The sequence below is a fragment of the Gekko japonicus genome, unplaced genomic scaffold (assembly GCF_001447785.1).
Source record: "Gekko japonicus isolate JY-2015 unplaced genomic scaffold, Gekko_japonicus_V1.1 scaffold1716, whole genome shotgun sequence".
NCBI lineage: Eukaryota > Metazoa > Chordata > Lepidosauria > Squamata > Gekkonidae > Gekko > Gekko japonicus.
The window spans coordinates 296,785-324,350 of record NW_015165868.1 but is presented as its reverse complement, the minus strand read 5'-3'; the positions used below and the strand labels follow the sequence as shown (position 1 = coordinate 324,350).

The 27,566-nt window shown below is 48.3% G+C and overlaps 1 protein-coding gene across 1 annotated transcript in view; it reads left to right on the top strand.

The window, feature by feature from the left end:
- Positions 1-27,566, top strand: part of TPK1 (thiamin pyrophosphokinase 1) — a gene marked incomplete at its 5' end in the record, with an annotated part of 382,875 nt that overhangs the window by 76,291 nt on the left and 279,018 nt on the right. The window contains one exon of the mRNA XM_015411248.1: positions 5,943-6,012. Coding sequence (XP_015266734.1) covers positions 5,943-6,012 — 70 coding nt within the window. The remainder of the gene's footprint in view (positions 1-5,942; positions 6,013-27,566) is intronic.

Genomic DNA, 27,566 nt, shown 5'->3' with positions numbered 1-27,566 from the left:
CCTCCCTCCCTCCACAACTGGTTTTCCCCCCCTTATGCCTGTAGAAGATGGCGAGCAAGATATATCTGAGACGTGTGTATTCATGTAAACATCTGCCTGGGCCAGAAATGTTACACAGCACCACAGTGCTGGAAATCATGACAGCAAGTGTGCATGTATGAATCATTGCTGAAGTCCCAGAGACATTGGAAGCTTTAGCATAAGCTCCTTATCCGTAATGCAGTATTATCTCTGTCGTTCTGAAACAGCATTAAATAAGATCACTTTCTGTATTCCTGTTTTCTCTTCCTGCATCTCCTTTGTCCACTCACGTTTGAAGTTTAGAATTATGGCTCAAATAGTATTGCTAAATAATGTATATATTTATAATATCTTTTTTTTTTAATGAACAGCTAGATCTGAGCTCATTGCTATGAAATGTTATAAGGCTGTTACCAAACAGGAGTGCCAACCCGTGCCCCCTTCTGTGAAAGCAGCAATGGGTGGCATGAAAGTGAATGGGGATCGCATCCCCACACCTGCCTCCCTGTGCCACTCACTCTGCATAAGCACAGATGCCATGACAGTTGCACCACCACGGCCCTTTCCCCCAGCCTTCCCCCTTCACAGCTGGGCTGTGGTCTGAAGCGACACCTTGGTTCAATTGTGAAAAGGAATTAAAGCCTGTTAAAAGGGTGAGAAGGGAAAACCCTGACTTGGATAGCCAGATGAGGCCCAATCTCATCAGATCATGAAAGCTAAGCAGGGTCAGCCCCGGTTAGTACTTGGATGGGAGACCACCAAGGAAGTCCAGGGTTGCTACACAGAGGCAGGCAATGCCAGACCACCTCTGTGCATCTCTTGCCTTGAATCCCTATAGGGTTACCCTAAATCTGTGGCAACTTAACAGCAAAAGGGGGTGGAATGCGAGACCTAGCTCCCCGAGGTCCGGGGAGAACGACCGCCATCGCTGGTCCACAGACCGGAAGTCGAGCTAGATCAAAGATTTTGATCGACATTTTCTTTGAACTGGCTCCAGTGGGAAAGCACTGGGAGGCCCATGAGTCTTACTCCCAATGGAACTGATGACATGGGTGTCGGGCTCGTGCTCGTCCCGGGGGTTTCCGCCCCCAGAGGCCGTGGCGTCGGTGGATCGTCCCGGGCGGAGGGGCGGCTCCTGCGGGTCGGCAAGTGAATCCCCAGCGAGCGCGGGACCTCAGACCGACGGGAGACGGGGTTGACAGCACCCCTCTTGTCTCTCCGTCTTGATGCCACGATACTTCCGTCGCTCTCTCTCTCAGCCCTTCGTATCGTCTCCGCATCACCTCCTCCCTGGTCCCCGTTCTTGCCGGCCTTTTATTCTTCATGCCGTACACCCGGTGCCGCCCCTTCCTTCCCGCTCGAAAGCCCCGCCCCCTATATACGGAGGGACGCCGACAGGGCGTTCCTCCGCTCACAGATGGGTTCGCCGGCGGCGGTCTCAGCGGCTCCTTGGCCGCGCCGCCGCCGCCGCCGCGCAGCTCCCGAACGTCCCCTTCGGCCCCTGAGATCTTCTTGGGGCTCCTGGCACTTGCGGCTCCTCTCGGGCCGCGCCGCTGGCTTCTGGCCCGCCCGTTGCTTCGTGCTCCTTCGGCCGCATTCGCGCCGGCCGGCCGAGGGCTGCCAGGTGAGTAGGTGCGGAGGTCGGTGGTTGGGGGTTCTTCTCCTCCTTGCCATTCTCCCGTGTTTCCTTGGTCCCGGACGTCGGGAACGGGACAATGGGAGCTCCCAGAAATGTGGGACATACTGGCATCCATACGGGGGGAGGAAATGTGAAAGCAGCCTAATTGATAGGCCTTTCTTATCCGGCAGTTAATGAACTACTGCTCAGCCGGAGTGCCTTTGGGCTCTGGCTCATACCGGTGTGATCAGTGCCTTGTGAATGATTTTTCTAAATAACTTTCCAAGCACAGAACTGCTGAAGTATTCCCAGAGAGCCCTTGAAAATCCAGTTAACGTAAGGCAACCATTTTAATTTGAAGTATCAGATTGCTGCTGTCTTGGATGAGTGGCTCATATGAGCAACAGTGGTTTTTCCTGACACTTTCAGGAAATAAGAAATATTCCAAGTGATCTCAGAAAATATTAAGAAAACGTGACGCGCTGTATAAGTGCAGAGCTCTCCCGGTGTGTCTTTCTGTTTTAATATGAAACATCTCGAGGTCCGATGCTTATTTGAAACAAGTTTGAAGTAGAGATGAATATTACTTTTCGCTCTCTGGTGGAGGTGGAAATGAAAGCCTTCTGTAGTGCAAGAAAATCTTATTGACAATATTGTGGGCAAGGTGAAGAGGGCGAGGAAGTGTCAGGAATGCTTCTGCTGAGCTGCTAAGGTTTCTTTTTCTGGAAGGCTGAGAACTGAATTTTCACTCCTGCATGAAGGCCCGCAGTGGTTCACTCGTGATTTTTTATTAGGGCTGTCAACTGATGGACGAAAAGGTGATGATTAATCACTGGCATTTTAAGCAAGAAACTCAGGGGTCCCCGACATTTTCTAAGCCTGTGGGCGTCTTTGGGATTCTGACACAGCATGCCAGGCAGAGCCACAAAATGGCTACCACAAACTAGGTGCCATAGGAGGTGGAGCCAGCCACAAAATGGCTACCACAGTTTACCTTCATTCACACTGTGAAGATCTCTGTGTTGTGGTGGCAGCTGCTGCCCAAGGAACGTTGTTGAAACTCTGCTCAGCCAATTGAATATCCAGTGGCCTATCACGAACCATGTAGGGCAGGGGTGGCCAAACTGTGCCTCGGGAGTGGCTCTTTCACACATATTGCGTGGCTCCAGGCAGGGCGGCTGGCAAAACGAAGGGGAGGCTTGCCTTCCCGATCGGTCTTCCCTTCTCCAGCCAGTGTTCCGTTCCCTGGGTAGGCTTGAGGTGTGTGTGTGGGGGGGAGCAGAGAAAGAAAGAAATCTTTAACTTTAAATGTGTCCTCAAAGCCCTCCTCCCCCGCCGGCTAGCTTGGAGAAAGCATTTGTCTCTTTAAATCCCTTCTCCAAGCCAAGCCAGCCGGCGTGGGGGCTTGGGGGGCTTGAAGGACACATTTAAAGTTAAAGGTGCTTTCTTTCCACCTCTCCCTCCCCCATCTATTTGCTTTCTTTCCATCTGTCTTTCTCCCCTCCCTCCCCATCTGAAATTAAGTGTGTTCTCCAAGCCCTGCCACACCACCAGGCTGGCTTGGCTCGGAGAAGGCGTTTGTCTCTTTAATTTAATATGCAAATCTGCATATTTTTCAGTTAAAAAAACATGCATGTACATGTCTTGCGGCTCTCAAACATCTGATGTTTATTCTATGTGGCTCTTATGTTAAGCAAGTTTGGCCGCCCCTGGTATAGGACAAAAAACCCAACTGGTCCCGCCCACTTCCTGAAAACATTTGGTGGGCACCAGGAAAGGTGCTGGCGGGCACCATGGAACCCATGGGGCACCACACTGAGGACCTCTGAAGTAATTAATGAAGAAGAAGAAGAAGAAGAAGAAGAAGAAGAAGAAGAAGAAGAAGAAGAAGAAGAAGAAGAAGAGATTGGATTTATACCCCAGCCTTCACTACCCAAAGGTGTCTCAGAGCGGCTTACAAACTCCTTTCCCTTTCCCTTCCCCTCCCCTCAACATACACCTTGTGAGGTAGGTGGGGGGCTGAGAGATCTCTTGACAGAAACTGTTCTTTCTCAAGAACAGCTCTTATCAGAACTATGGCTTGCCCAAAGTCATCCAGCCAGGTGCAAGTGGAGGAGTGGGGAATCAAACCCGGTTCTCCCAGATTAGAGTCTGCGCACTTAACCACTGCACCAAACTGAAGTGATTTGCCTAGGATCAGAATCTCAGGTGAAGGAAATGTATGTTTGTTTGCTTCTCCGTTTTAGGAAATGTTTAACTTGCCACTCCAAAGTCCTGCTTGATATGGTGTACTTTTAAAATAATAAATTATCACTATAAAAACAAGCCATTAAAACCAGACCAGGGCCATAAAAACAGCATTAAACTATCCACAAAACAGACCTCATACCAGAAACATATAGGATGTATGTCACATCTGGGGAAGTGAGCTGTGATTTACAAAAGCTCGTATTGAATGAACCAATGTCAGTCTTTCAGGTGCCAGTGCGCTTTTGTTTTATTTTGCTATAACACGCGAATGTGGCTGCCCCTTTGCAGCCATCATAGAACAGCTGGAAAGATAAAACCACATATTAAAAGCCTGGGTTTGATGGTAAGAAAGTGTAATAGCATTTTTGTGATATTTAACATACCGCTATACTGTGTTGCCATGCAAGCCTATCAATGTGTTTTTATGGAATATGAACTGTGCAAAGGGACTGTATAATATGGAGACCTGGGAATACCTGTTGAGACTGCACACCTGAGAGAGGGACACCTTCCTTTAGTGTTGCTGCCACAGTGTTAGTCCAGAGTCATCAGACATCTCACCTGCTGTGAGATGAAGCAGTTCCATAAGCCTGTACACAGCCTCAGACGCCATGCCATGGAAAAAACATGAGGACAGAGAACTCCAGACACCATTAGGAGTTTCTTCCAGCACATGTAGGCAACCTCTCTCCCCCCTCTTCCAGCTACCTACAAATCTAATCAAGAGACTCTATTCATGGTTGAATAGGAACTAATTGCTCACCCATCAGCAAGCCGGCTAGGGCCATCAAGAGACAATAGCCCTAGCCTGATGATTCAGTCATCCTTCATCCAGGTGCCAGTCCTCAGTCTAAGTTTCTAGCTCTCAGTATTGACCACTCCTTAGTCCCCCTCCCCTCTTCCAGCCAGCCAATAGTGTGTTTTATGGGACGGACTAACAGTAGGTGTCACAGGGGGATGTGGCCAGCCTAGCCTGCCCCCCCACATTATAAAAGATGCTGCCCGACCACATGATCACTCTCTTACCCTCTCCATGACCCCTATCAAAGCTTTAACCCTCTTATGTCCAGCTTGCTATCCATATACCCTACCTCCATCTTTAAACTCTAGACCTGCAGCTAGAGTCCATGTGGTTCTGCTGGTTCCGAACACGTGTTCCCCATTTCCTATTTATAAACCCCTCCATTCTTCCATTGGAACGGCTCAATCAATGAAGACAGGTAAATATTGCCCAATCAACGAATGCCCTGCTAAAGCAACTGTGTTAAGTATCTATCTTTATTTCTTAGCATATGTATAAATGTGTGTGTGGTTGTGTATTGTTTGAATGATATATATATATTCCCCAGTAAAAAGACATTATATTTAATTGAATACAGTCTCTGTGTCTGTTCTGGTGCGTACAGCAAAGGTGGGACTTCTGTATACATTGGTGAGAATCCTAATTTGCCTATTGCCAATTAACAATCATAACGTCCACTAGACTAATTGATAATTCAAGGCAATTTGGCTAACAGCTGAATCAGACCCTTGGTCCATCAAAGTCAGTATTGTTTACTCAGACTGGCAGCAGCTCTCCAAGGTCTCAAGAGGAGGCCTTTCGCATCACCTACTACCTGATCTTTTTTCCTGGGGATACTTGGGATTGAACCTGGGACCTTCTGCATGCCAAGGCGATGCCCCGCCACTGAGCCACAACCCCTCCCCAATTTAATAAAGTTAGGAAGCGACCGTGTGAAAATCGAGACTAGAAAGGAGAAAAGGCTTCACGACCAAGGAAGCACACTTCAAACAGGAGGTTTTGGGTGCTGGTAAATACCCACAAAAACTCTTGGAGAACTTGTGAAGATCCTCTGATCTGTGCTGCTGGCTTCTCACATCTTCATAACACCGGTAATGACACCACCCCTGCCTCCCAATTGTTGCGATGGTGATAATGCTGAGGTTCAGACCCAGAGGCGTGCTGTGCTGCAAGGAACGATCTCCAAGTAAATAAATTTGTTGTTTAGCTGCCGATGGCCGCTCCATGACAGCCTCTCCCTTTCCCTTCCAGCTGTTCTGAGAGCGTGTGCCGATGGAGGTGCTAATCGCCTGTATCACATCACAGAAGGAAGCCATGAAAGGTACATTCATAATAATCTGTTCTGATAATTTCTCCCCTTTTATCTTCACAGTGTGTGTCGATGAGCTTATGCCTACAACTTTCCAAGTTCTCCTCTTGCTCTTCTTTCTCCTCCTCGGGCAGAATTATGTATCGTCTGTGACACGGGGATGCCGCTGAAAATGGCATCTCTGTGATGGTGCTTCTCTCTCTCTCATAATACCTGGTGTCATGATGCCATCGCTTTCTGGGGTAGTCAGTGGTATGGAGCAAGGAGGCAAACAAAAGCCCAGCGTGCTGGTGTTACAGTGCAGGAAAGTTTTACTTCGTCACGGGGAGAAAGGAGGAAGAATCCAACATGGGGAGAATGCCAATTTCAGCAGCATCCATGTGTGGCTTGTAACACTGAGTTCCCTCCTTTCATAGCAAGGGTAATGTTAAATTTCTGTCTGCTCGCCTTCTCATTCTAATAGGGCCTGGTGGGCCCTCACAGTGCATTCTTAAGCAGGAGTACACCCTTCTAAATCCCTTTGAAATCCGTAAGCGTAGAAAGGTACAACTGTACTTAGGATTGTACTGTAAATGCTCAAAAACGAGGTGCGGCCCCCCAGAAGTGGTGGTTTAATGTGACGACGCTGCAGCACTTCACATTCAAAAGCCCACGCCAAAGCTCAAATATTGAATTGGTTGTTTTCAAAGGAACTCTGTCTTCTAGAGTCAGTGAAGGATCTGGGTAATTTTCTTTCCCGTGATTCCTTCTGAAGTCGACAAGTCCCTCTTCTCTCCGGAGAGGGAGGCTGCTTCCTGTAACAACTTGCGACAGTCTCTCTGCCTCTTCCCCCCACTCCTTGTCTTTGCGCTCTTTTCCCTTCAGTCTTCATGCAATGAGTCATTAATTGACAGGCTTAAGGCACAGAGAGCAAGTATGGGGGGTGGCGATAGGGACAGTTGGTGGCGTTTCTGAGCCGAGTGCTTAACTGAGAAGTGTTTTTGTTATTGGATGCTAAACCTTTAAAATGGTATTTAAATCCTCATCCAGGAATACAGGTAAGGAATCATGTCTCTCATCACCCTTGCACTCTGTTTTGCATAATGGCTCTCGCCGTAGCAATTAGGGGAGTGATTTGTACCAAAGAGGGATTGCAGCGGTGTTTTAAAAAAAAAACCCAAAACCCCACTTTCCCCTTCTGCATTTAATAATTTAGCATGGCTGTGTAATAGCACAACCTCTGAAAGCACAGAGACGTGGTTTTTTTTTTAAAAAAAAAAATTCTGTAGCTCTCTCTTTATTTTTTCAGAAGCTTTGGCACTACTTTCCTCCTTGATATTTTGACTTTGTACTCTGCTCCTGCCTAAAACAGCAGAAGTTCTTCATTCTGAGCTGCCACTCCCAATTTCTTTAACGGAACGTATTTTGAACTCAGGGGTACGGTTGCCAGCTCCAGAGTTAGGCTTGCCAAGTCCCCCTGGGGGGCGAGGAAACCCCCGCCCCAGAGGCCTGTTCTCTGCCGCCGCCGGATTGGGCCCCGGGGGGAAACTCCACCCCAACGTGCACGTCACCAGGAAGTGACGTGACCACGCCGGGCACGCTGGGGGTGGGGCCATGGTTATCCGAGGGAAAACTCTATGGTTTTCCCTCGGATGGTCGTGGCCCCACCCCCAGCATGCCCGGCATGGTCGCGTCACTTCCTGGTGACGTGGATGCAGCCCGCGCACGCTCCAGGATCAACCCGGGAGTCCCCTGCTTCAGGACGAGGTACGACTTGGCAACCCAATCCAGAGTGGGAAATTCCTGGAGATTTGGGGGTGGAGCTGCCTTAGAGTTCATCCTCCAAAGCAGCCATTTTCTCCAGGGGAACTGATCTCTGTCATCTGGAAACCAGTTTTAATTCTGGGAGATTTCCAGGCTCTGCCTAGAGGTTGGCAACCCTATTTAGAAAGAGCTGAAGGGCCAGACATATTGTTTCTGCCCACTGGTTCTTTTCAGACAGGAAACAAGGTGCTCTTTAATGGCTTCTGCCCCAGCAGGAACAACCAGAGACACCTTAGAAATGGCCTCCCCTTATTATACATTTCAGAGTCAAACTACATGTGACTTAGATAGGGTTGCCAAATCGCGGCGGGGGATCGTGTGTCTTTGCAAAATCCGGACCACGGGGACTGCGAGATGTGTTGCACCAGCCGTCGCCAGGACATGACGCTACACGTCGCTGTGGCAACGGGGCTCCAACCCCGTTGCCAGAGCGACGCGTAGCGTCATGTCCTGGCGACGGCGGTGCAACGCGTCTCGCCGTCCCCGCGGCACGGATTCTGCAAAGACATGCAGATCCCCCGCTGCGATTTGGCGAGATTTGGGAGCCTTAGACTTAGATGTTCCATGAACCGAACACCTAACACTTTCTTATTCAGTTGTCAGTCAAGCAGAGGCCCAGTTCAGATCGGGACCAGAAGGGGAAGAGGCTTTTGGCCTTGCCACACACCCTTTCCCATCCTGAAATGGCCCTGGGAAGCCGATAGGTTGGATTCAGACTACAATTCCATTAGCAGAAGGAACCTTTCCTGCCTTCCACTGCAGTCCACTAATCTCCAGAGAATGCCACTCCTGGGAGATGGGGACACTGAGGAATGACATGGGGAGGTAGCAGGATTGCCAGCACTGGTCTGGAAATACCTGGAAATTGGGGGGTGGAGCCTGGGGAGGGTGAGGTTTCAGGAGGACAGGGACCTCAGCACCATATAGTCCCATACAATCCACCTGCCAAAGCAGCCATTTTCTCCAAGGGAACTGATCCCTGTCATCTGGAGGCCAGCTACAATTACGGGAGATCTCCAGCCACCACCTGGAGGTTGGTAACGCTAGGGGCTAGGGTTGCCACGTCTGAGTTGGGAGATTTCTTCTGGACGTTTGGGGGTGGAGCCTGGGGAAGGTGGGGTTTGCAGACGGGAGGAGCCTCAATGGGGTCCACCTTCCAAAGTAGCCATTTTCTCCAGGGGAACTGATCTCTGTAGTCGGGAGTTTAGTTGTAATTCCAGTAGAATTCTGGGTCCTACCTGAAGATTGCCAACTCTACAAGCAAGGTCTACGGTGGGAAGTGGGAATGGGTGGAAATTTCTGTTAGGGGAAAATTCAGCCTTGATCTACCCAACATTTGCCCTGTTCTTGAATGAATATTTTTATTATTATAATAAGAAAAGTACATATACAAATAACACATATTTTGTTTTACATTACTCAGTACAGTACTACCTTTGGTTAGTAAATGGTAAAATGTTCCCCTCGGTATATTGGTTTTGATAAGTGTTGTAATTATTGTTTTGAGTGTGGGTGCGTAGTTTGATCTTAGCAGATCTGATTACCTAGTATATCTCACAGGTGTAACCACTTGTGGTGTGCGGTGTCAGCCGGGAGTATTTCTTTCCTTGACATATAATTTAGTATCGGTGACCATGTTTTAATAAATCTCATATGTGGAGCTATGCTTGTCTGTTGTGTTCTTTGTATTGAATCTGCGATTTTGGCCATAAGGAACTGTTGCCATAATTTATCATGCCCTGTTGAGGCCAGATATGTGTATCTGCCTCACACAGCCCTCGTATTTTCCCAGGAAGGCAAAAAACAGCTTCCGTGGGCCATTCCAGGGCAGGAAAACAATGCAGGGCTTAACCTCAACACCACTCACACTGCAGGTCTGGTCAAAGTGAGGTCCCCCAAATGCCTAATAGTTGGATTTTTTAAATGCTGAGAGTTCTGTTCACAGAACTTCCAGTGTTACATCTCGTTTGGCCCTCAGCCACTTGCTTTGAGTTATTAGCTATGTGCTGAGATCTGACTCAGAGTTCTTCCCTTATGCACTTCAACATTTAGGTCCTCTTTACCTGGGGGACGTTAAAGGGCAAAGTCTGACCTGAGAGGAGTGGCTTGCGGGGGAGAAGGTGGCTAAGAGCAGGGCTATTTTTGGGCAGGAACGCACAGGAACGGAGTTCCGGCTGGCTCCTGAGTTGGCCACACCCAGCAGGAACTCATTAGCATAATAGGCCACACCCAACAGCAGAAATGCATTAGAATTGGCTACAATAGGGGTGTGTGGCCTAACATGCAAAGGAGTTCCTGCTACAAAAAAAAACCTCTGGGTTTTGACAACAAAGTAAACAGAATAAGAAGCAAAAGGTGGGTGTGGCTGGATGACCATACTTCTGGTAAAATGGGGGTGCGGCCTAACAGGCTAATGTGCTGTGCTGTCAAGGGTGTGGCCTAATATGCTAATGAGTGTCTGCTGTTGGGTGTGGCCTGTTATGCTAATGAGTTCCTGCTAAGAGACATGCTGACGACACACCCCGTGGGATGAAGGACTGTGCGGGGGCCAGATGAGAAGCTCTTGCCAGTTGAATTTGGCTTTAGGGCCAATTCTTAGCCTGTAGGAGGACTTTGTTCAAAGCCTCTCCCTCTCCCCACATGCACAGGTATCTTTCTCCTCCTCACCATCAAGGAAATGTTATGGGCTCCAGGGCACAGTCATGTTTATGCCACAAGAGCCAATGTGGTACAGTGGTAAGAGTGTCGGACTGTGACCAGGAAGGCCCAGATTGAAAACTGCCACTCTCTTGTGAAGCTCACTGGGAGGTCTTGGGCCGACCCCTCACTCAGCCTCATCTGATTTAGTGGGTTGTGGTGAGGATGAAAATGGAAGGGTGGGGAGTTATCCAGCTCTAAACTACTCAGATGATGGATGGGACAAAAATGTAGCTAAACTAGGTACAGAATTCCACCAAAAGCCCTCATCACTTTTTTTTTTAAAGAAGGCAATGTTCTAGCCCTTATGATTGCGGTGGAGGAGGAAGAGGAGGAGATTGGATTTATGCTCTGCCCTTCACTACCCGAAAGAGTATCAGAATGGCTTACGATCCCCTTCCCCTCCCCACAACAGACACCATGAGAGGTGGGGGGGGGGCTGAGAGAGCTCTCTGAAGAACTGCCCTTGAGAGAACAGCTCTGAAAGAATTTATGACTGACCCAAGGTCTCACCAGCACTTGCATGTGGAAGAGTGGGGAATCAAACCCGGTTATCCCAGATTAGTATCCTTGCTCTTAACCACTACACCAAACTGGCTCTCTGGAAGTATGTGGGAGGTGCATGGGAAAGAAACGAGATTTTTTCCCACAATTACAAGGATTATTTTGATCTGCCCTGCCCTTGATATCCCAGGCTAGCCCAATCTCATCAGAGCTCAGAAGCTAAGTAGGATCAGCCCTGGTCTGCATTTGGATGGGAGGCCCCCCCCCCCAAGAAGTCCAGGGTCGCTATGCAGAGGCAGGCAATGGCAAACCTCCTCTGCTTGTCTCTTGCTTTGAAAACCCTCCGAGGTCACCATAAATGGCCTGCGCCTTGACGGCACTTGGCACACACGTGTTGATCTATCTCTCCGCATCCCTAAACCTTCTGTCCTGGGAAGTGGTGTGCCGTCCATCTATATCCTGGGGTGGCAGGGGGTGAGAGGAGGGGCTGTGGCTGTGGCTCAGGGGTAGGGCCTCCTCTTTGCATACAGAAGGTCCCAGGTTCAATCCCTGGCATCCCCATGAAAACCAGGCGATGCAGAAAACCTCATCCTGAGACCCTGGAGAGCCTCTGCCGACCAGATCAGACCATTCTGACCTTGACAGACCAAGAGCTTGACTCAGTATTAAGGCTGCTTCGAGTGTTCGTGGAAGGTCCATGATGCAGTCAGGAGGTAATGAGAGCTTCACCCTGTTGCCATATGGCAAAGGAACAGTTTGTATAGGCTTCTGCACGGTCCATCTGCCTGCTCTGGTAGATTATGCAATCTTAACGCACATTCTCCTTTGTAAATGGAGACTATAGAAATCTAGAGTGGAAATGAAAGAAGAAGTGCTGCGCTAGTCCTTGGGATGAACTGCCTGCCTCTGGTTAGACATGCCACATTGGTGCTCCCTTCAAGACGTACACCACTGATACTTAGCCTCACAACGGTGGTAAAGTGGAACAGTGAGGGTACTTGGTGTTTAATATCTATACTGCTTTTCTGCCTTTATTTCTTCCCCAGGGCAGCTTACAGCAATGATAATAAGAACAACAACCCACAATTGAAAAGTGTACCAGCACTAGAAATCAGATATTAAAACATCAATTTAAGCAGTGTAGTCTACATATCAGGTCTTTGACTGTAAGACTCCTTCTGGATCAGAGCATCTTGTTCTGTAGTATCCTGTTTCTGAGGGTGTGGTCACACGGCAAGCTTACTGCGATTTGTTGCCACTGTAGATTTGATCAGGAATGTTTTTTTTTCGAGTTGGGATGACCACACATCCCTCCCTGAACCACTTGCATCGTGCAACGAGGCTCCGGGCACCATTCCGATAGCCACGCCACTGCTTGGGTGGCACGGCTTTTTTTTTTTTAATGGCTTTGCGCATGCGCATATACACATGGCCGAGTCACCGCTCCCACTGGGACTGGCTGTACTCCCTTGTTCTTGCAAGTCCCCCCCCCCCCGGAACAGGAAGCAAAATTAATCGGTGATGTACAGCTGAGCGCTGGAGTCTATATGTGCGCTTAAATGTTTATGCATTGGATTTATTCAGCGCAGGATTGCTCATGTGCACGACGGAAGCTTGTAAAAAACCCCATCACGAGAAGGATGCTCAGATGACCTACTCACGATCATTGCGAGAGATGGCTGTCCAGATCGGCAAAATCGGGGATTCAAAGCGCAAATATCCGGAAAGTACTTGATTTTCCAGGTGTAGAAAGACTTGCTAGGGAACCAGGAGGATTGCACGAGTGAGCCCACTTTGGTGTGGGAGACGGATGCGGCCGCCCGATCAGCAATTTTAAATGCGAGAGGGAACGGCAGTGAAACCCGATCAAAATGACTGTGTGCCCACGGCCTGAGTGTGACCGGCCAGATGTTGGTAGTAAGCCTTCAAGAAGGGCATGAGGGGGGCAGGAAGTACTAGGACATCTAAGGACCTGCTTTGAGCAGCTGTCAGCCCAAGGAGGCACAGAGGGGAGGGCCCAGAGATCCTGCCATATGGGGAGGTCTCTATCGGCTGACTACAGTCCGTGAGATGTACTTCCACAAAGGCTTGCTACCGGTCATGGCTCTCTGGAGCCTTGTGAGAGCCAGTGTGGTTAAGAGTGGTTGATTCTAATCTTGAGAACCGGGTTTGATTCCCAACTCCTTCACTGCTGGGTGACAGAGTGCAGAGACTTCTTGCTCTATGGCAGTAGTGAGTGTGGTCTGGACAGTGAAGGATGCCCCTGTGAGCATGAACCATCCTCTCTCATGGAAGAGGACTTGGATGCCCTGCGTCTCACGCATCTGCCCCGCCTCTGATGCTACCTGCTCCCCCCCACCGTATGGAATATCCTTTCCCATTCTGTTTGGCAAACATTGTACATTCCGCAGACAGCCCAAATCAACTGGGGAAATAATGTTTTAGAAGACTCGTTTTATTCAAAAAAAAAAGTTAATATATGCTATACAAATAGCGTTCCTATAGAATAAATACAATTATGTTAAATGAGTTTTCATAAGTGTAAATACATAATTCAGGAGAAGCAGATAGTCGGATCACAAGTGAAGAGGCTTATTTGTTGCTCACTGGCTTGGCCCTTGGAGCGTTCTTATCTTGGGATATTATATCATCGAAGCACAATTTTTGACAATAAATCCAGCAGGGTTTTGTTATTTGCTTTTAAGGAAACTAAGCTTCTGGATGAGATTATGCATTTAGTTCTCTAACATTCTCCCCCACACCCCTTATTTCTCAGTTTGGTTTTATTAAAGGCTTGTCTGCTCTGAGAATACTGACAGATCAATTAGATTTTTATTAATTTCAGCTCACTGTCTTCTTTAACTTTTTAAAAAAACTATTAAATTCAGGAGCTGGTAGTTTATGGTATTTTATGAGATCCATGTGAATACACGAAGCTGCTTTGTACTGAATCAGTTCATGTCACCTACTACCTGATCCTTTTAGCTGGAGATGCCTGGGATTGAACCTGGGACATGTGCATGCCAAGCAGATGCACTACCACTGAACCACTGAGTCATGACATCTCCCCTCCTATAAATCCATGAGTCTGTTACTAGGGCCCTGGCACCCTCCTGAGATACCAGTAAAACTTACTCTATCAACTTGCCTACCTTAGTCATTTCATCAGCAGCAGAGTCTACAATGTCCATAGTTTCTTCTGGAACCAGGAAAACTCATAAAGGTCTTGTTTGTCTCTAAACATGAGGGTAGGGGTGTGCAGGTTTTTTACCAGTATTTTTTGGTTCGGGTCTTTGGACATGAAAAAATTCCAGGATTCCCGAAAAATCCCAGATCCAAATACCGGTATGGTATTCAGAGCCGGGAATTTTCAGAAACCCTGAAATTTTTTGGGGTCCAATAGACCAGAACCGAAAAATGCCAGTAAAAAATACTAGCCCGATCCTGAGGCTGGCTTCACTTCTCACACAATGAACAACAATGGAAGGTAAGTACAACCTTGTTTTCCCACCACGCCCATCCCGTGGGGCCACAGTTTACGAATTAGGCATAAAATGCAATATGCATAGGCCAAGAGTGTGTGGCTGATTCCTGTATTTTTATCTGGGACACAGACTGTATGATCTGTGTCTAAATGTTTTGAATTTTGCACCTATATATCCCCCCCAAAAAAAATACTATGACACATTTGTGGTTGTCCACAGGTGATGGGTGCACAAGGAAGAAAGGGATGTTAGGTGATCTGAGGAAGGAAGTGCTTCCTCTCCTCACCACACATAGGAGTGGTCTTGGTCAATGTATTATTCATTCTGGCACATTGGGTTCAGTTCTGAGCTATGACATGCCCAGTACTGAGTGATGGAAATAATGAAAATTCCTGGAGATCTGAGGGCAGTGCCTGTCAACGAATGGATTTGTGGTGGGATTTCACCTAGAATCTAGTCCTTCCTTCCTTCCTTCCTTCCTTCCTTCCTTCCTTCCTTCCTCTACTTCTCTGACCTATAGGTCTTAAGCAGTGTTTATCAAACTTGACTGGAAATATGAGAGGAAGAAAGGAAGAATTCAGGCCAGAGAGAGTTAATACATGAACTGCAAAAACAGCTGCTTTCTTCTAAGTCGCCCAAATTCTCATGGCCTGAACTAAAAATTTAGCTCAAATGAGTAAATTTTCTACTTTTTGAGTCTGCTAATAGTTTAGGAACTAATATCTACTGAAGATGTCCAGTGTGCCGAGCCCCATGACGGGCCCGGCGGTGGACCTGCAAGGCCGGCGGGAGTGCAAGGAAGCCCCGTGAAGGCCCTCCCTGGCCACAGGCAGACAGGGGTGGGGAGAGGCAGGGAGGAAGCAACTTACCCTTCCTCTTCTCCTGCCTCCTCCTGGCTGAATGAGGGCTGGAAGCGGGGTGGCCGGAAGCAGGGGGCGGGGCTTCGTCATGTGCCCCGCCCCCTGTACCTCACCCGGGGGAACTGCGATCCCCCGCGATCCCCCCCGAAATGACCTCTGGTAATGTCAAAGGTTTAATCCATTTCTGTGTCTCGCCTTATTATACCAGGGACATTCAAATAAGGTATGCGTTACGAATGCGATAGCACCCAAGGCACAGCCACAATATCTATTTGAGAAAGGTGTACCCAGTATGCGGCCTTCAGAAACTGCAGAAGGCAATGCATTCAATCTTGCAAGCATAATTGCTCTTCTATACTTTGGGACTGTTAAGCTGAACAGAGACGTTGGAATTGTAAAGCTTGGGAGAATCCCCATATAAAGGGAAGAGCAAACCCTCCTAGCTCTGCATCTGGTGCTGTCTGCATCTGTTTTCATAATTAATTCCTTGATGGTTTTACAAACTAAAGGCCATCCTAGAGCAGCAATTACATTTTCTGAGTGTTGCATGACATTCAGTTTTCTTCTATTGCTTGCTTCCGTGCACTAGAGAAGTTACCGTGCTTCATATAAAATAGTAAGCTGTTATTCTCGAAGAAAATTATTTTAAGTCTCATATTCAGAGCCAAGATCCAAGGTCTGGCTTTGATGGAATGTTGGGCCAGTTCTAACCTGCCATGTACCTCGGTATTCCACAGATCTGATTTAAGAACGGTATTAGCGGTCAGTCTATGGTTTCGTCTGTTTTATGAATCCAGACTGCCGCTCCATATAATATTTGAGGTATCACCTTGGTATTGAAAATGGTAATTGCATCTGGGAGATATTGGCCTTTTCCACAGAAGAAAGGCTTTATTGCTGCCCCGGAACAAGGTGCTGATGCCATAACAGCCTTACATTGTGGTTTCCAAGGTAGGTGGTCATCAAAGGTTATCCCAAGAAACTTGAAAGATCTGACCTGCTCCAGTTCATTGACATCTAATCTCCATTTATATCTGCAAGTCTCTTCTCTGTTTTGTAAAAATTAAATCCTTGACTTGGCAACGTTAATGGCCAGATCACGCTCCTGACAATAATTTGAGAAGGACTATATTTATCTTCAAAGCCCAGTAGGAGACCGCAATAGTAAAATTACATCATCAGCAGAGAGTAATATAGGAATTTCTACAACTTTGTTTTGGCAGATGGAATTTGTCTTGTTTAAGAGCGGGTGCTAAATCATTCAGATATAGATGAAAGAGAAGTGGAGCCCTCATGGCATCCCTGCTTAACACCAGATCTCATTGTACATATTGTAAATATCCTTGTAAATTGTCCATCTGGCCCGCGTCTAACCTGACTAGTTGGATTATCATATAGCATCCGAATTAGCCATAGCAATTTGCAATCAATTGTGGTTTTCATAAGTTTTGGGCACAAGCAAGTCCTAGGGGATTGAGTCCAATTTTTTACTTATTTATTTATTTATAGCTCACTCTCCTGAAGACCGGTTCAGAGCAGGTAACATCAATTTATAAATATACGATTGAAATTTCCAATATCAAATAATTCAATCATGCAATATAATATTATTTATGTATTTATTTCGTTGGATTTTCCAATCATCCATCTCCACCTACGCGGGGCTCAGGGCAGTTTACAACAAGATAATTCCATACAGTTATAAAACCAATTAAAATCATAAACATACAATATTAAACAAACAGCATACATTTTAAACAGTAACAGACGGCCTGTCTAGCATTAAGATTTTTTGGAGGGGGGGGGAGGGTGCCGGGCAGATGTAGGAAACCGTCACTGGCCTCAACCAAAAGCCTGGTGGAACACCTCTGCCTTACATGCCCTGCAGAACTTTAACAGATCAGACCGGGCACGGATGTCATTCAGCAGAGAGGTCCGCCAGGCTGGGGCCAAGGCTGAGAAGGCTGGCCCTAGTCAAGACTAGCTGGATATATAACTGATATGATCAGTTCTATCAAATCAAGATGGCATAAACCCACTGAAGAAGGCCAATGTCAAGGGGAAACAAAGGGGAAGGGGGAAGACCAATCCATTAGATCTTACCAGGGGTCATTTCGTAGAAAAAGAGCATAACTCATTAGCATAACATATTTGCATATGACACACACCCTGACATCACCGGAAGTGGTTCAGAAGACAACACCCACCGCTCAGACTCCACTGGACTGTTTTGGATTGGGGGGGGGACATGCAGATCTGTCCTCACAGAGGAGGGAGAGCTTGTACCTGAATAAAACTTGGTCTTTGTTTTGGACCAGGGGGCCGGGGGGGGGGCTCGGCAACTTACCTGACTGCTTCTTGCTCTGACTGAGGGCTGCTGGGGGCAGGGGGTGGGGCTTGTTGCATGTGCCTGCCCCCTGGGCTCTTTACTGCTGGAGCTCTGCTCCTGTGTGCTCCTGCAGGAAGTGACCCCTGGATCTTACCAACTGGGACCCCCATACTGCCCTCAACTATAGGCCTGGTGGAACAGCTCACTTTTGCTGGCTGATCTCTCCTGGAAGACTGTTCCACCAGGTGGGGAGGCCAGGGCTAAAAAAGCTCTGGCCCTGGTTGAGGACAGAGGGATGCTCTCTGGGCCGGGGAACAGCAGTAGGTTTTGGTCACTCAAGCATAGTGCTCTTTGGGGGACATACCAGGGCAGGCAGCCCCAAAGGAACGCTGGTCCCTGACCATTAAGGGCTTCAAAGGTCAATACCAGAACCTTGAATTTGATCCAGTCCACAATCTGGAGCCAGTGCAGCTATGGAGCACTGGTTGAAGATTTCAGATCTGTAAAGGCAGCACACAACCTCCCTCTAGTATCACAAGTATAATCTTCTGCTATGTGGTATAGAACGATACAGTGGTCTATGGCTGATGCTCCCTGTATGAAGCCTGCTTGCTCTAAATTTATCACTGATTCAGAATAAATCCAATAAGTTAACTTGTAATACAGGTATGATGTATGTAGTTTACTAACTACTGGTAGTAAATTAATTGGCCTATAATTACTTGGGTCCGTTCGATCGCCCTTCTTGAATATAGGAATAATGAGAGCATGCTTCCATGTCACAGGTATTTTACCCATCAGATTAGTTCTAGAGAATACAGGTGGCTAGCAAAGCGCTCCACCATTCTGGGTTGCTCTTAAATATTTTCAGCTGGTTATCAGATCAATCCCTGGAGCTTTATGCTCTTTCAAGCATCTTATCAATATCAGCACTTCCTCAGATGATACTAGTTGCCCATGTTGGTAAGCTAGATTCTTCTTCATACGTTTCATTGATATCTGCAGCCTGAGTGTTAAATATCTCACAAAAGTGGGCTTCCCAAGTGTTGGCTGATATACAATAATTCAGTGGTACACGCTTGCCAAAACTTTCTGACACTAAATTCCAGAAGTCTCTGGTATTGTTGTTTTTGGAGACCTCAGTTAGCATTTCCCAATCTTTCATTTGAGATTCGTGTTTCTTCCTTTTGATAATTGATGTCTATTTTTTTTAAAAAAAAACACAATAGCGTTAGCAATGTGCCAGAATCACTCACTGAACAGAAATGTCTATGGCATTGCTGAAGAATCCGTTTGACATCTTTGCACTTTTTATCGAACCATTGGTTTCTCTTTGTTGAGGTGCCTGGGTTGATAGCGCGCTGCCTAGTACGAGCAGATAAAAACAGCTCTCATAATTCCATAAGCCCCTCCAGCTGTGTATCAGTAGATGCGGTACTTAAAATTTTTGCACACAAAGTCCTGCACTGTTCTGAGTTGATTATTTGTCCGGAACACATTGCGGATGATGCTGTCCACTTTAAAGGTTTGAGAATGTTCCAATCCTGGAGAAGTTCTAAATTGCAGAGATCTTTCAGACGACTTTGACATGATAGTTCAATAACAAGGCAGAGAGGAAGATGATGGTTATCTTGAAAATCTTTAACTCTTAGGCTTCTAGCATAATTTAGCGTAGATGTTGATACCACAAAATAATCTATTACCCTCTTCCCTCTTGTACTGATATATGTAAAATCCCCTGCAGAATCTTCTCCCACCCGACGATTCAGAATGACCAAGCCTTTGTTCTCTACCATCATCACCATTAGCTTTTTCACCAGCTTTATTACTTATCTTGTCTTTAGGTTTCCTGCAATAAAAAGAGGGTAATCTGGATCAGTTACTATCTGCTTGGCCTGTCTCTGGAAAAAAGGTTTTGTCATCTGGTCCTACTCTCACATTGAAATTGCCAGCTAGTATCAAGGGCAAAGACAGATAATCCATAATAAGACTATCTATGAAAATATTAAACTTCTTCCAGATCTTGTCAGTTACAGAAGACATAGCAGCAGGAGGGAGATACACAATACAAGCATACTTTTTTAAAAGTAACAATGTATTCTGAAGCTGCCATTTTCCTTTTCTTTCTTTCTGTTTTTAATTTTTTTTTTTTAAAAAATAAAGGGTGGTGCTCTTTGCTTTGTCCGCGTTAAAAGGGACAAACGCAATGCATACACACACCATGCAAAAAGAGTCAGCCCTGAGTTGGGTGACCCGGAAACCAGTGCTCCCACTAAGCTGTGGAGTCTTGTGAGCAAACAATCTACTTTGTGAGCTACCGGCATTAAAATCATGGGCATTAAAATCATGCTCACAAGACTCCACAGCTTAGAGGAAACGTTGGTCCTAGCTAGTACTTGCATGGGAGACCTCCAAGGAATACCACGGTTGTGACGTGGAGTTGGGCTACTGCATAAATTAGTTTGCTCCGGAGCCACCCCTTCCTGAGCTAAAGACAAAAATCTGTGAGCTGGAGGCTCAAAAACTGTGAGCTAGCTCGCACTCACTCAGCTTAGAGGGAACGCTGCCGGAAACTGAACCTGGGACAGGGCTTTGCAGAGGAACAGGGGAGGTAGCACGGAAAATGGGGAAGCTCTTTGTTCTCTACAGCTCCCCTTGAGTTATATGGATGGGCTCCGTTTGACAGCATTGGACGGCGTGGTCTGTGATCTCAAAGGTCCCCTCTCCACCCTTCCCAGGGCTCTCTATTCCCACCCAGTGTGCTGTGTCTATCCTTCTCTCCATCACCAATAGGACGGGTTTCCTGGATAATTTAAAATGAGCATGGCATTTTCCCCGCTCCACCCTCCTGCTGATGTCCTCATTACTAGTGACTATGAGAATTCATTAAAGTGTGTGTGTGTCCCAAAAGTGCTAGGCAGGGGTCGTTTCATAGAAAAAGAGCTAGGGGAACTCATTAGCATAACTCATTCGCATATGCCACACCCCCTGACATCACCGGAAGTGTGTCATAAGGCCACACGCCCCGCCCCCAACGGGACTGGCCGCCGCCGCTGGCCTTGCAGCTCCACTGCCGAGCCCCATGAGGGACTCGGCGGTGGACCTGCAAGGCTGGCAGGAGTGCAAGGAAGCCCCGCAAAGGCCCTCCCTGGTCCCAGGCAGGCAGGGGTGGGGAGAGGCAGGGAGGAAGCAACTTACCCTCCCTCTTCCCCTGCCTCCTCCTGGCTGAATGAGGGCTGGAAGCGGGGCGGCCGGAAGCAGGGGGCGGGGCTTCGTCATGTGCCTCGCCCCCCCATACCTCACCCGGGGGAACTGCATTCCCCCGCGTTCCCCCCCGAAATGACCTCTGTGGTGCTAGGGATTTTACGTGTGAAAACCAACTGCTCCCCCCCTCCCCCGGGTTATAGTTTTTAATACCCTGACCTGGATAGCCCAGGATAGCCTGATCTCACTAGATCTCAGAAGCAAAGCAGAGTCAGTCCTGGCCAGTGTTCCCTCTAAGCTGAGTTAGTGTGAGCTAGCTCACAGTTTTTTAAGCCTCCGGCTCACAGATTTTTGTCGCCGCTCAGGAAGGAGGGCTCCGGAGCCAACTAATTTATGCAGCAGCCAAATCGCTCGCTCACAACCTTAATGCCAGTAGCTCACAAAGGAGAATTTTTGCTCACAAGACTCCACAGCTTAGAGGAAACGTCGGTCCTGGCTAGTACTTGTATGGGAGACCTCCAAGGAATACCACGGTTGTGACGTGGAGTTGGGCAATCGCGATCCACCTCCAAACATCTCAGGCCTTGAAAACCCTACAGGGTTGCCATAAGTCAGCTGCGACTTGCTTTTAAGCTTTTAAGAGCTTTACTATACAGCTTTCAAGAGCTTTACTACAAAAAAAGTAGACTTCAAAATAAGTTGTGTTCTTTAACAAACAGCAATGTTCTCCAAGTCTGGGAGCTTTTTTTTTTTAAAAAAAGCCCATAAACTTAAGCAAAGATTAGCTGTTGGCATCAGTTGGTATTTATTGAAGTTAGTAGGTCAATAAAATTTTTAGACTATGTAAGCACATCCGACGTATGCAGATCGAGAATGAAATACAAATTTGGCTGTGATGATGAAAGGTAAAATGGCAGGTACATTTGCAAAGGATTTACTGTAGGGTTCTTGATATTAAAGGGCTATATAACAAGCCGCCCACTGGAATGTATTTATTTTTAATTATTGAGTTAAGCCAAGATGATATATTTCTACTCAGTTGGTTATCAGCTGCTGTGAACTGAAGACCTCGCTGTAATCCTTGATTCGTTTTAGGACTGGGGAGGAACCAAATCCCGAGGTTTTCTTTTTCACATCACATAGCAGAGAGATAAATTCTGAAGGATAGATGGCTGAAAGCAGCCGTAAAAGCTATTTTATTGCGAAGTTTACTCAGAGGCTCTGTTGATTATAGTTATTCCATACAGTGCATTCCTAGCCAAAAAAAAGAAAAGGTCACAGGATGCTAGAAAACTGGGGAAGGGGGGAGGAAGGAAGGAAGAAAGACAGCCTGGTAACATGTGAAAGGAAATGTAGGTTATTAGTTTGCAGTGTTCTGTAGAACTGCTACATTACCTTATGGTGTAGTGGTTAAGAGCAGCAGACTGTAATCTGGAGAACCAGGTTTGATTCTCCACATGCAGCCGGCTGGGTGACCTTGGGTCAGTCACGGTTCTTTCAGAGATGTTCTCTTAAGAGCAGTTCTCTCAGCCCCACCTACTTCACAGGGTGTCTGTTGTGGGGAGGGGAAAGGAGATTGTAAGTCGCTCTGAGACTCCTTTGGGTAGTGAAGGGTGGGGTATAAATCCAATCTCCTCTTCTCCTCCTCCTCTTGCGTGCATGTGGATAATGAAGACATGTAACTGCCCTATACTGAATTGGACCACTGGTCCATCAAGGTCCTTATTGTCTGCTCAGAGTGGCAGTGGTTCTCCAGGTTTGCAGGTGGAGGTCTTTCACATCACCTACTAACTTATCCTTTTAACTGGAAATACCAGGGATTGAACCTGGGACATTCTGCATGCCAAGCAGAGGCTCTACTGCTGAACTATGGCCCCTCCTGTTAGATCGCACTAACAAAGGACTCGTAGAGTGATTCAGCAAGTGATTCAGCTTTATTGGAAGTAACGAACAAGCGCTCAACTCAGTAAGAAACCAGAACAGAAAACAGTGGGAGCTTATGCTCCTTTTAAACATAACCGGGCTAATGTAGCCACGCCTATTTACAATTAACAACCAATGAGATTGCTTAGTTAAGGACCAATGGGAGTCTTTCCCTCCTAGGGAATGGTATCGTTCTGATTGGTCGCTGTTACGAAGCGACCAATAGGAAGTTCGCTCAGAGGAGCCCTGGTCTGGCTCGAAGCTTAACATAGGAGTCCTATGAGGTGATTCATGTAATCGTTTCAATACATTACAATTCCTCCCCCCTAAGTTAAGTCATCATCCATTTGTTTTATTATTTACATACATTCAAGTCATGCTGTTGTACATCAACTGTTCCAAAATACTTTATTACAATCGTAGTCTTTTAGATAAGTCGGCATCTGCCGCGTACGCTGAGACCTGCGAAGCGGTGCAGGCTCTATGGGCACACAAGGTTGTGAGTCACTGTGGGGTTCACTACAGCCTGGTTCAGGCACAAACTCTACTGGGGTTTCAGCCCCGCACACAGGGGTCTGCCCTGACTCGGGGACAGTACCGGGCCCTTCGGTACTCACCGCCTGCTCTGGGGGTCTCCACTCAACATTGGGGAATTCAGCCGTCGGAGAGTCAGCGCTGTCCTTAGCCCAACGTCTCCTTAGCTGATCTATGTGGCGCCGCCATACTCGACCGTCAGCCAACTGTACCACATACATGCGAGTACCCACAGAGTCGGATATTACCCCAGGAAGCCATAAGTGACCATTAGCATAATTCCGTGCAAGAACCTTGTCCCCTTTTTCAAACATTCGTACCTTCGGTTGTGAGTCGGTACGCTCGGAATGATCGTCAGTGAGATCCGGATGCAACCTGTTTAACCGAGTTGTGAGCCTCCTCCCCATTAGCAACTCGGCCGGACTGCGGCCTGTAGTACTGCAGGGGGTGGTGTGCTGCCGCAAAAGGAAAGAGCCCAGCCTCTGGCTCCAGTCCCCTTCGTCCATTTTCCCTAAAGCCTCTTTTGCCGTTCTCACCATCCGTTCGGCCTGGCCATTAGACGCCGGATGGAAAGGGGCCGAAGTCATTTGGCGGATGCCATTACTCGTGAGGAAGTATCTGAACTCCTCAGAAACAAATTGAGGCCCGTTGTCACTGACGATGACGTCAGGCAACCCGTGTGTGGCAAAAAGGCGGCGAAGCGCATGAATTACGGCTAGTGAAGTGGTCGACTTCATGTGTACAACTTCTAACCATTTGGACATTGCATCTACGACAATCAAGAACATTTGCCCTTGGAGAGGGCCAGCAAAATCTATATGCAACCTGGCCCAGGGTTTCCCAGATGATTCCCAGGCTTGGGGTGTAGCGTGTGGGGGATCAGGTCTAACCTGCTGACACTTGGAGCAGACTCGCACCCACTCCTCGATTTCCTTGTCCAGTCCTGGCCACCAGACATACCCTCTGGCCAATGCTTTGGTGTGCACCATCCCAGGGTGACCCTCGTGCAGGGATTCCAATACTCTCTTCCTGAGCTGGGCAGGGACCACCACCCTATTGCCCCATAGTAGACACCCCTTGGAAATCGAGAGTTCGTTTTGGCGGCTTTTGTAAGGTGCGAATTCAGGCTCAATGCTCCCAACCGGCCACCCCCTCCACACCCAGTTAAGTACTCGGGAGAGAATGCAGTCCTTGGCCGTCAGTGCCGCAATGTCCTTGGACGACACTGGTGCCTGGGGGAGCTCATCCAGAGCCAGGACCTCACACGCAGGGGCAGGGTCGGATCCCACACAGGGCAATGGGCATCGGCTAAGGGCGTCCGCATGTCCGATTGCCTTCCCAGGCCGGTGTTCGAGGTCATAATCGTACGCCTGCAAAAAGAGCGCCCATCTAAGCATACGTGGGGACATTATGTTTGGCAACTGCTTATCGGGCGCAAAAATCCCCAGTAGCGGCTTGTGGTCAGTGACCAGCAAAAATCGTCTGCCAAAAATAAAATCATGGAACTTTTTGACAGCCGCTACCAACGCCAGACCTTCCTTGTCTATCTGGGCATAGTTCCTCTCTGCCGCAGATAAAGACCGAGAATAAAAAGCGATAGGCGCTTCGCTCCCATCAGGCATCAAATGGCTCAAAACTGCGCCTACTCCAAAAGGTGAAGCGTCAGCAGCTAACACCAGGAGCTTCTGATCATCGTAGTGCGTCAGCACGTCATTAGATGTCAACAGCTCCTTAACTCCCACAAAAGCCCGTTCCTCAGCCTGTCCCCATTTCCATTTAGCCTCCTTATGCAAGAGCATGTGCAAAGGGGCAGCCACCGATGCCTTATGCGGTAAAAACGCATGATAAAAATTGAGGAGTCCTAAAAATGCCTGGAGCTCCTTCTTACTCACCGGCCTGGGGGCGTTCCGGATTGCAGCTACCTTGTCGTCCGTGGGGTGCACCCCGTCTGCATCGATCCGGAATCCCAGGAACTCCACACTGTTAACTCCCAGTGTGCACTTAGACCGTTTAACCCTGAGCCCTGCGTCCTGGAAACGCTTTAAGACTTCCTTAACACGGGCTATTAGTTCCTCTTCAGACTTCCCGGCTATTAATACGTCGTCGAAGTAGGGCACCGTGCCTGGTACCCCCCTCAAGAGTTTCTCCATCAAGCCTTGAAAAATTCCGGGCGCCACATTTACCCCGAACTGCAGGCGATTTACCTTAAACGCGCCTCTATGGGTGACAATCGTCTGGGCTTCAGCAGCCTCAGGAGTGACAGGCAACTGTTGGTATGCCTGTGCCAAGTCCAATTTGGCAAAAATTTTCCCTCCCCCCAAGGAAGCCAGAATGTGGCTTATAACCGGGACTGGGTAGGAGTGTTGCTGTAACGCCTTGTTAAGGGTGCATTTGTAATCCGCGCATAAGCGTATGGACCCATCAGGCTTGACAGGCGTTACAATCGGGGTTTCCCACTTACTGTGAGGAACAGGCTCCAAAACTCCCTGTTCCACGAGTTTGTCAATTTCCTTCTCCACCCTAGGCCTGAGGGGAATTGGGACCTTCCGATATTTCAATCTGATTGGCTTTACGGATGGATCAAGTTCGAACGCAACCGGGGGCCCTTTGTACCGCCCCAGACCCTCTGCAAATACATCAGGGAACAGGTCATACATCATATCCCATTTATTCTCAAGCGTTTTGTTAACTCCTGAAATACCAATGCCTAATGGCTCAAACCAATCCAACCCTAGTAAGTTGACCCGGTCTCCCTCGGCAATAAGAAAAGATAGCTTAACACATTTCCCCTTATACTCAACATCCGCAGTGTCCCGTCCGGCCAGGGGAATTCGGTTGCCCTGGAAGTCGGACACTCGGGTCTCCGCAGGCTGGAGCCGCCGTCGGCTTCTGGTTGGGAACAACGCTTGCCAGGATGCTGCAGAGATCACTGTTACCGAAGATCCGGAGTCCACCTCCATGGTGCACGGTCTGCCGTCGAGGAGTGGGGTCACGGTGATCTTGCCCTGGCAACTGGTGCGATTGATGACCGATGCGCTTGATAGGGATGCTGTCACCGAGTAGCTTGCTTCTGGTGCTGATGATTGCTGCTTTCCCCGGGCGTTGGGTGGTGTGGTCTTCTGTGCCGTCCTGCTGTTGGATATAGGGTCCTTCTGCGCCGACCTGCAGACTCTGGCGAGGTGTCCGCGCCGCCCACACGCTCTGCAGTCGACATCACGAGCCCAACAGGAGTCGCGCTGGTGTTTCCCGCCACAGCCGGAGCACGGTCTGACGATGGTGGGCTTCGCTGGGGTCCGCTTGCCTCGGACCGCGTTGACGTCATCGTCCGTGTCCTCGTCCACGCTGTCCTGCTGAGAGTGGACGCTGTGCTCTGCCAGCCGCTGACGGACCTCCTTTGTAGACTTGTCCGCTGTTTCCGCGGCCACGGCCTCTTCGTAGGCCACTGCCCAGGTCAGGGTGGTGCGGGCGAACAGCCTCTGTTGTAGCCTCTCGTCTTTGAGGCCGCAAACGAGACGGTCTCTGAGGGCTTCTTCAACGTCATGGAAGTTGCACGGCTGTGCAGCTTTGCGAAGGGCCGCCACGAATTCCGCGATGGTCTCGCCTCCGGCCTGGTTCCGCTTGTAAAAAGCGTGCCGGCAGGCGATCTCCGACGGTTGTGGAGAATAGTGAGCCTTAAGCTTCTCAGTGATGTCAGCGTAGGTGACAGTCTTTATATCAGTTGGGGCCACCAACGACCTGGCTATGTCGAAGGTCCCCTTCCCGCAGGAACTCAGGAGGCACGCCCGTTTCTTGGCCTCGTCTGTAATGTCGTGTGTCTCCAGATGGAACTCGAACCTGGATAGGTAGGAGTCCCAGTCTTCAGAGGAGGGTTCGAAGCACTCGAACTTCTGGCTTCCAGCCATCGTGGGAGACTTGGGCACCGGAGCTGGTGGCGCCTCCGTCGGATCGGCTGCTGCGCTTTGCTCGCTTCCTTCCGAGTCCGAAGTGTGGATGTCCGCAGGGCTGCCTACCTGCTCTAACATCCCACCTTCGTCGCCAATTGTTAGATCGCACTAACAAAGGACTCGTAGAGTGATTCAGCAAGTGATTCAGCTTTATTGGAAGTAACGAACAAGCGCTCAACTCAGTAAGAAACCAGAACAGAAAACAGTGGGAGCTTATGCTCCTTTTAAACATAACCGGGCTAATGTAGCCACGCCTATTTACAATTAACAACCAATGAGATTG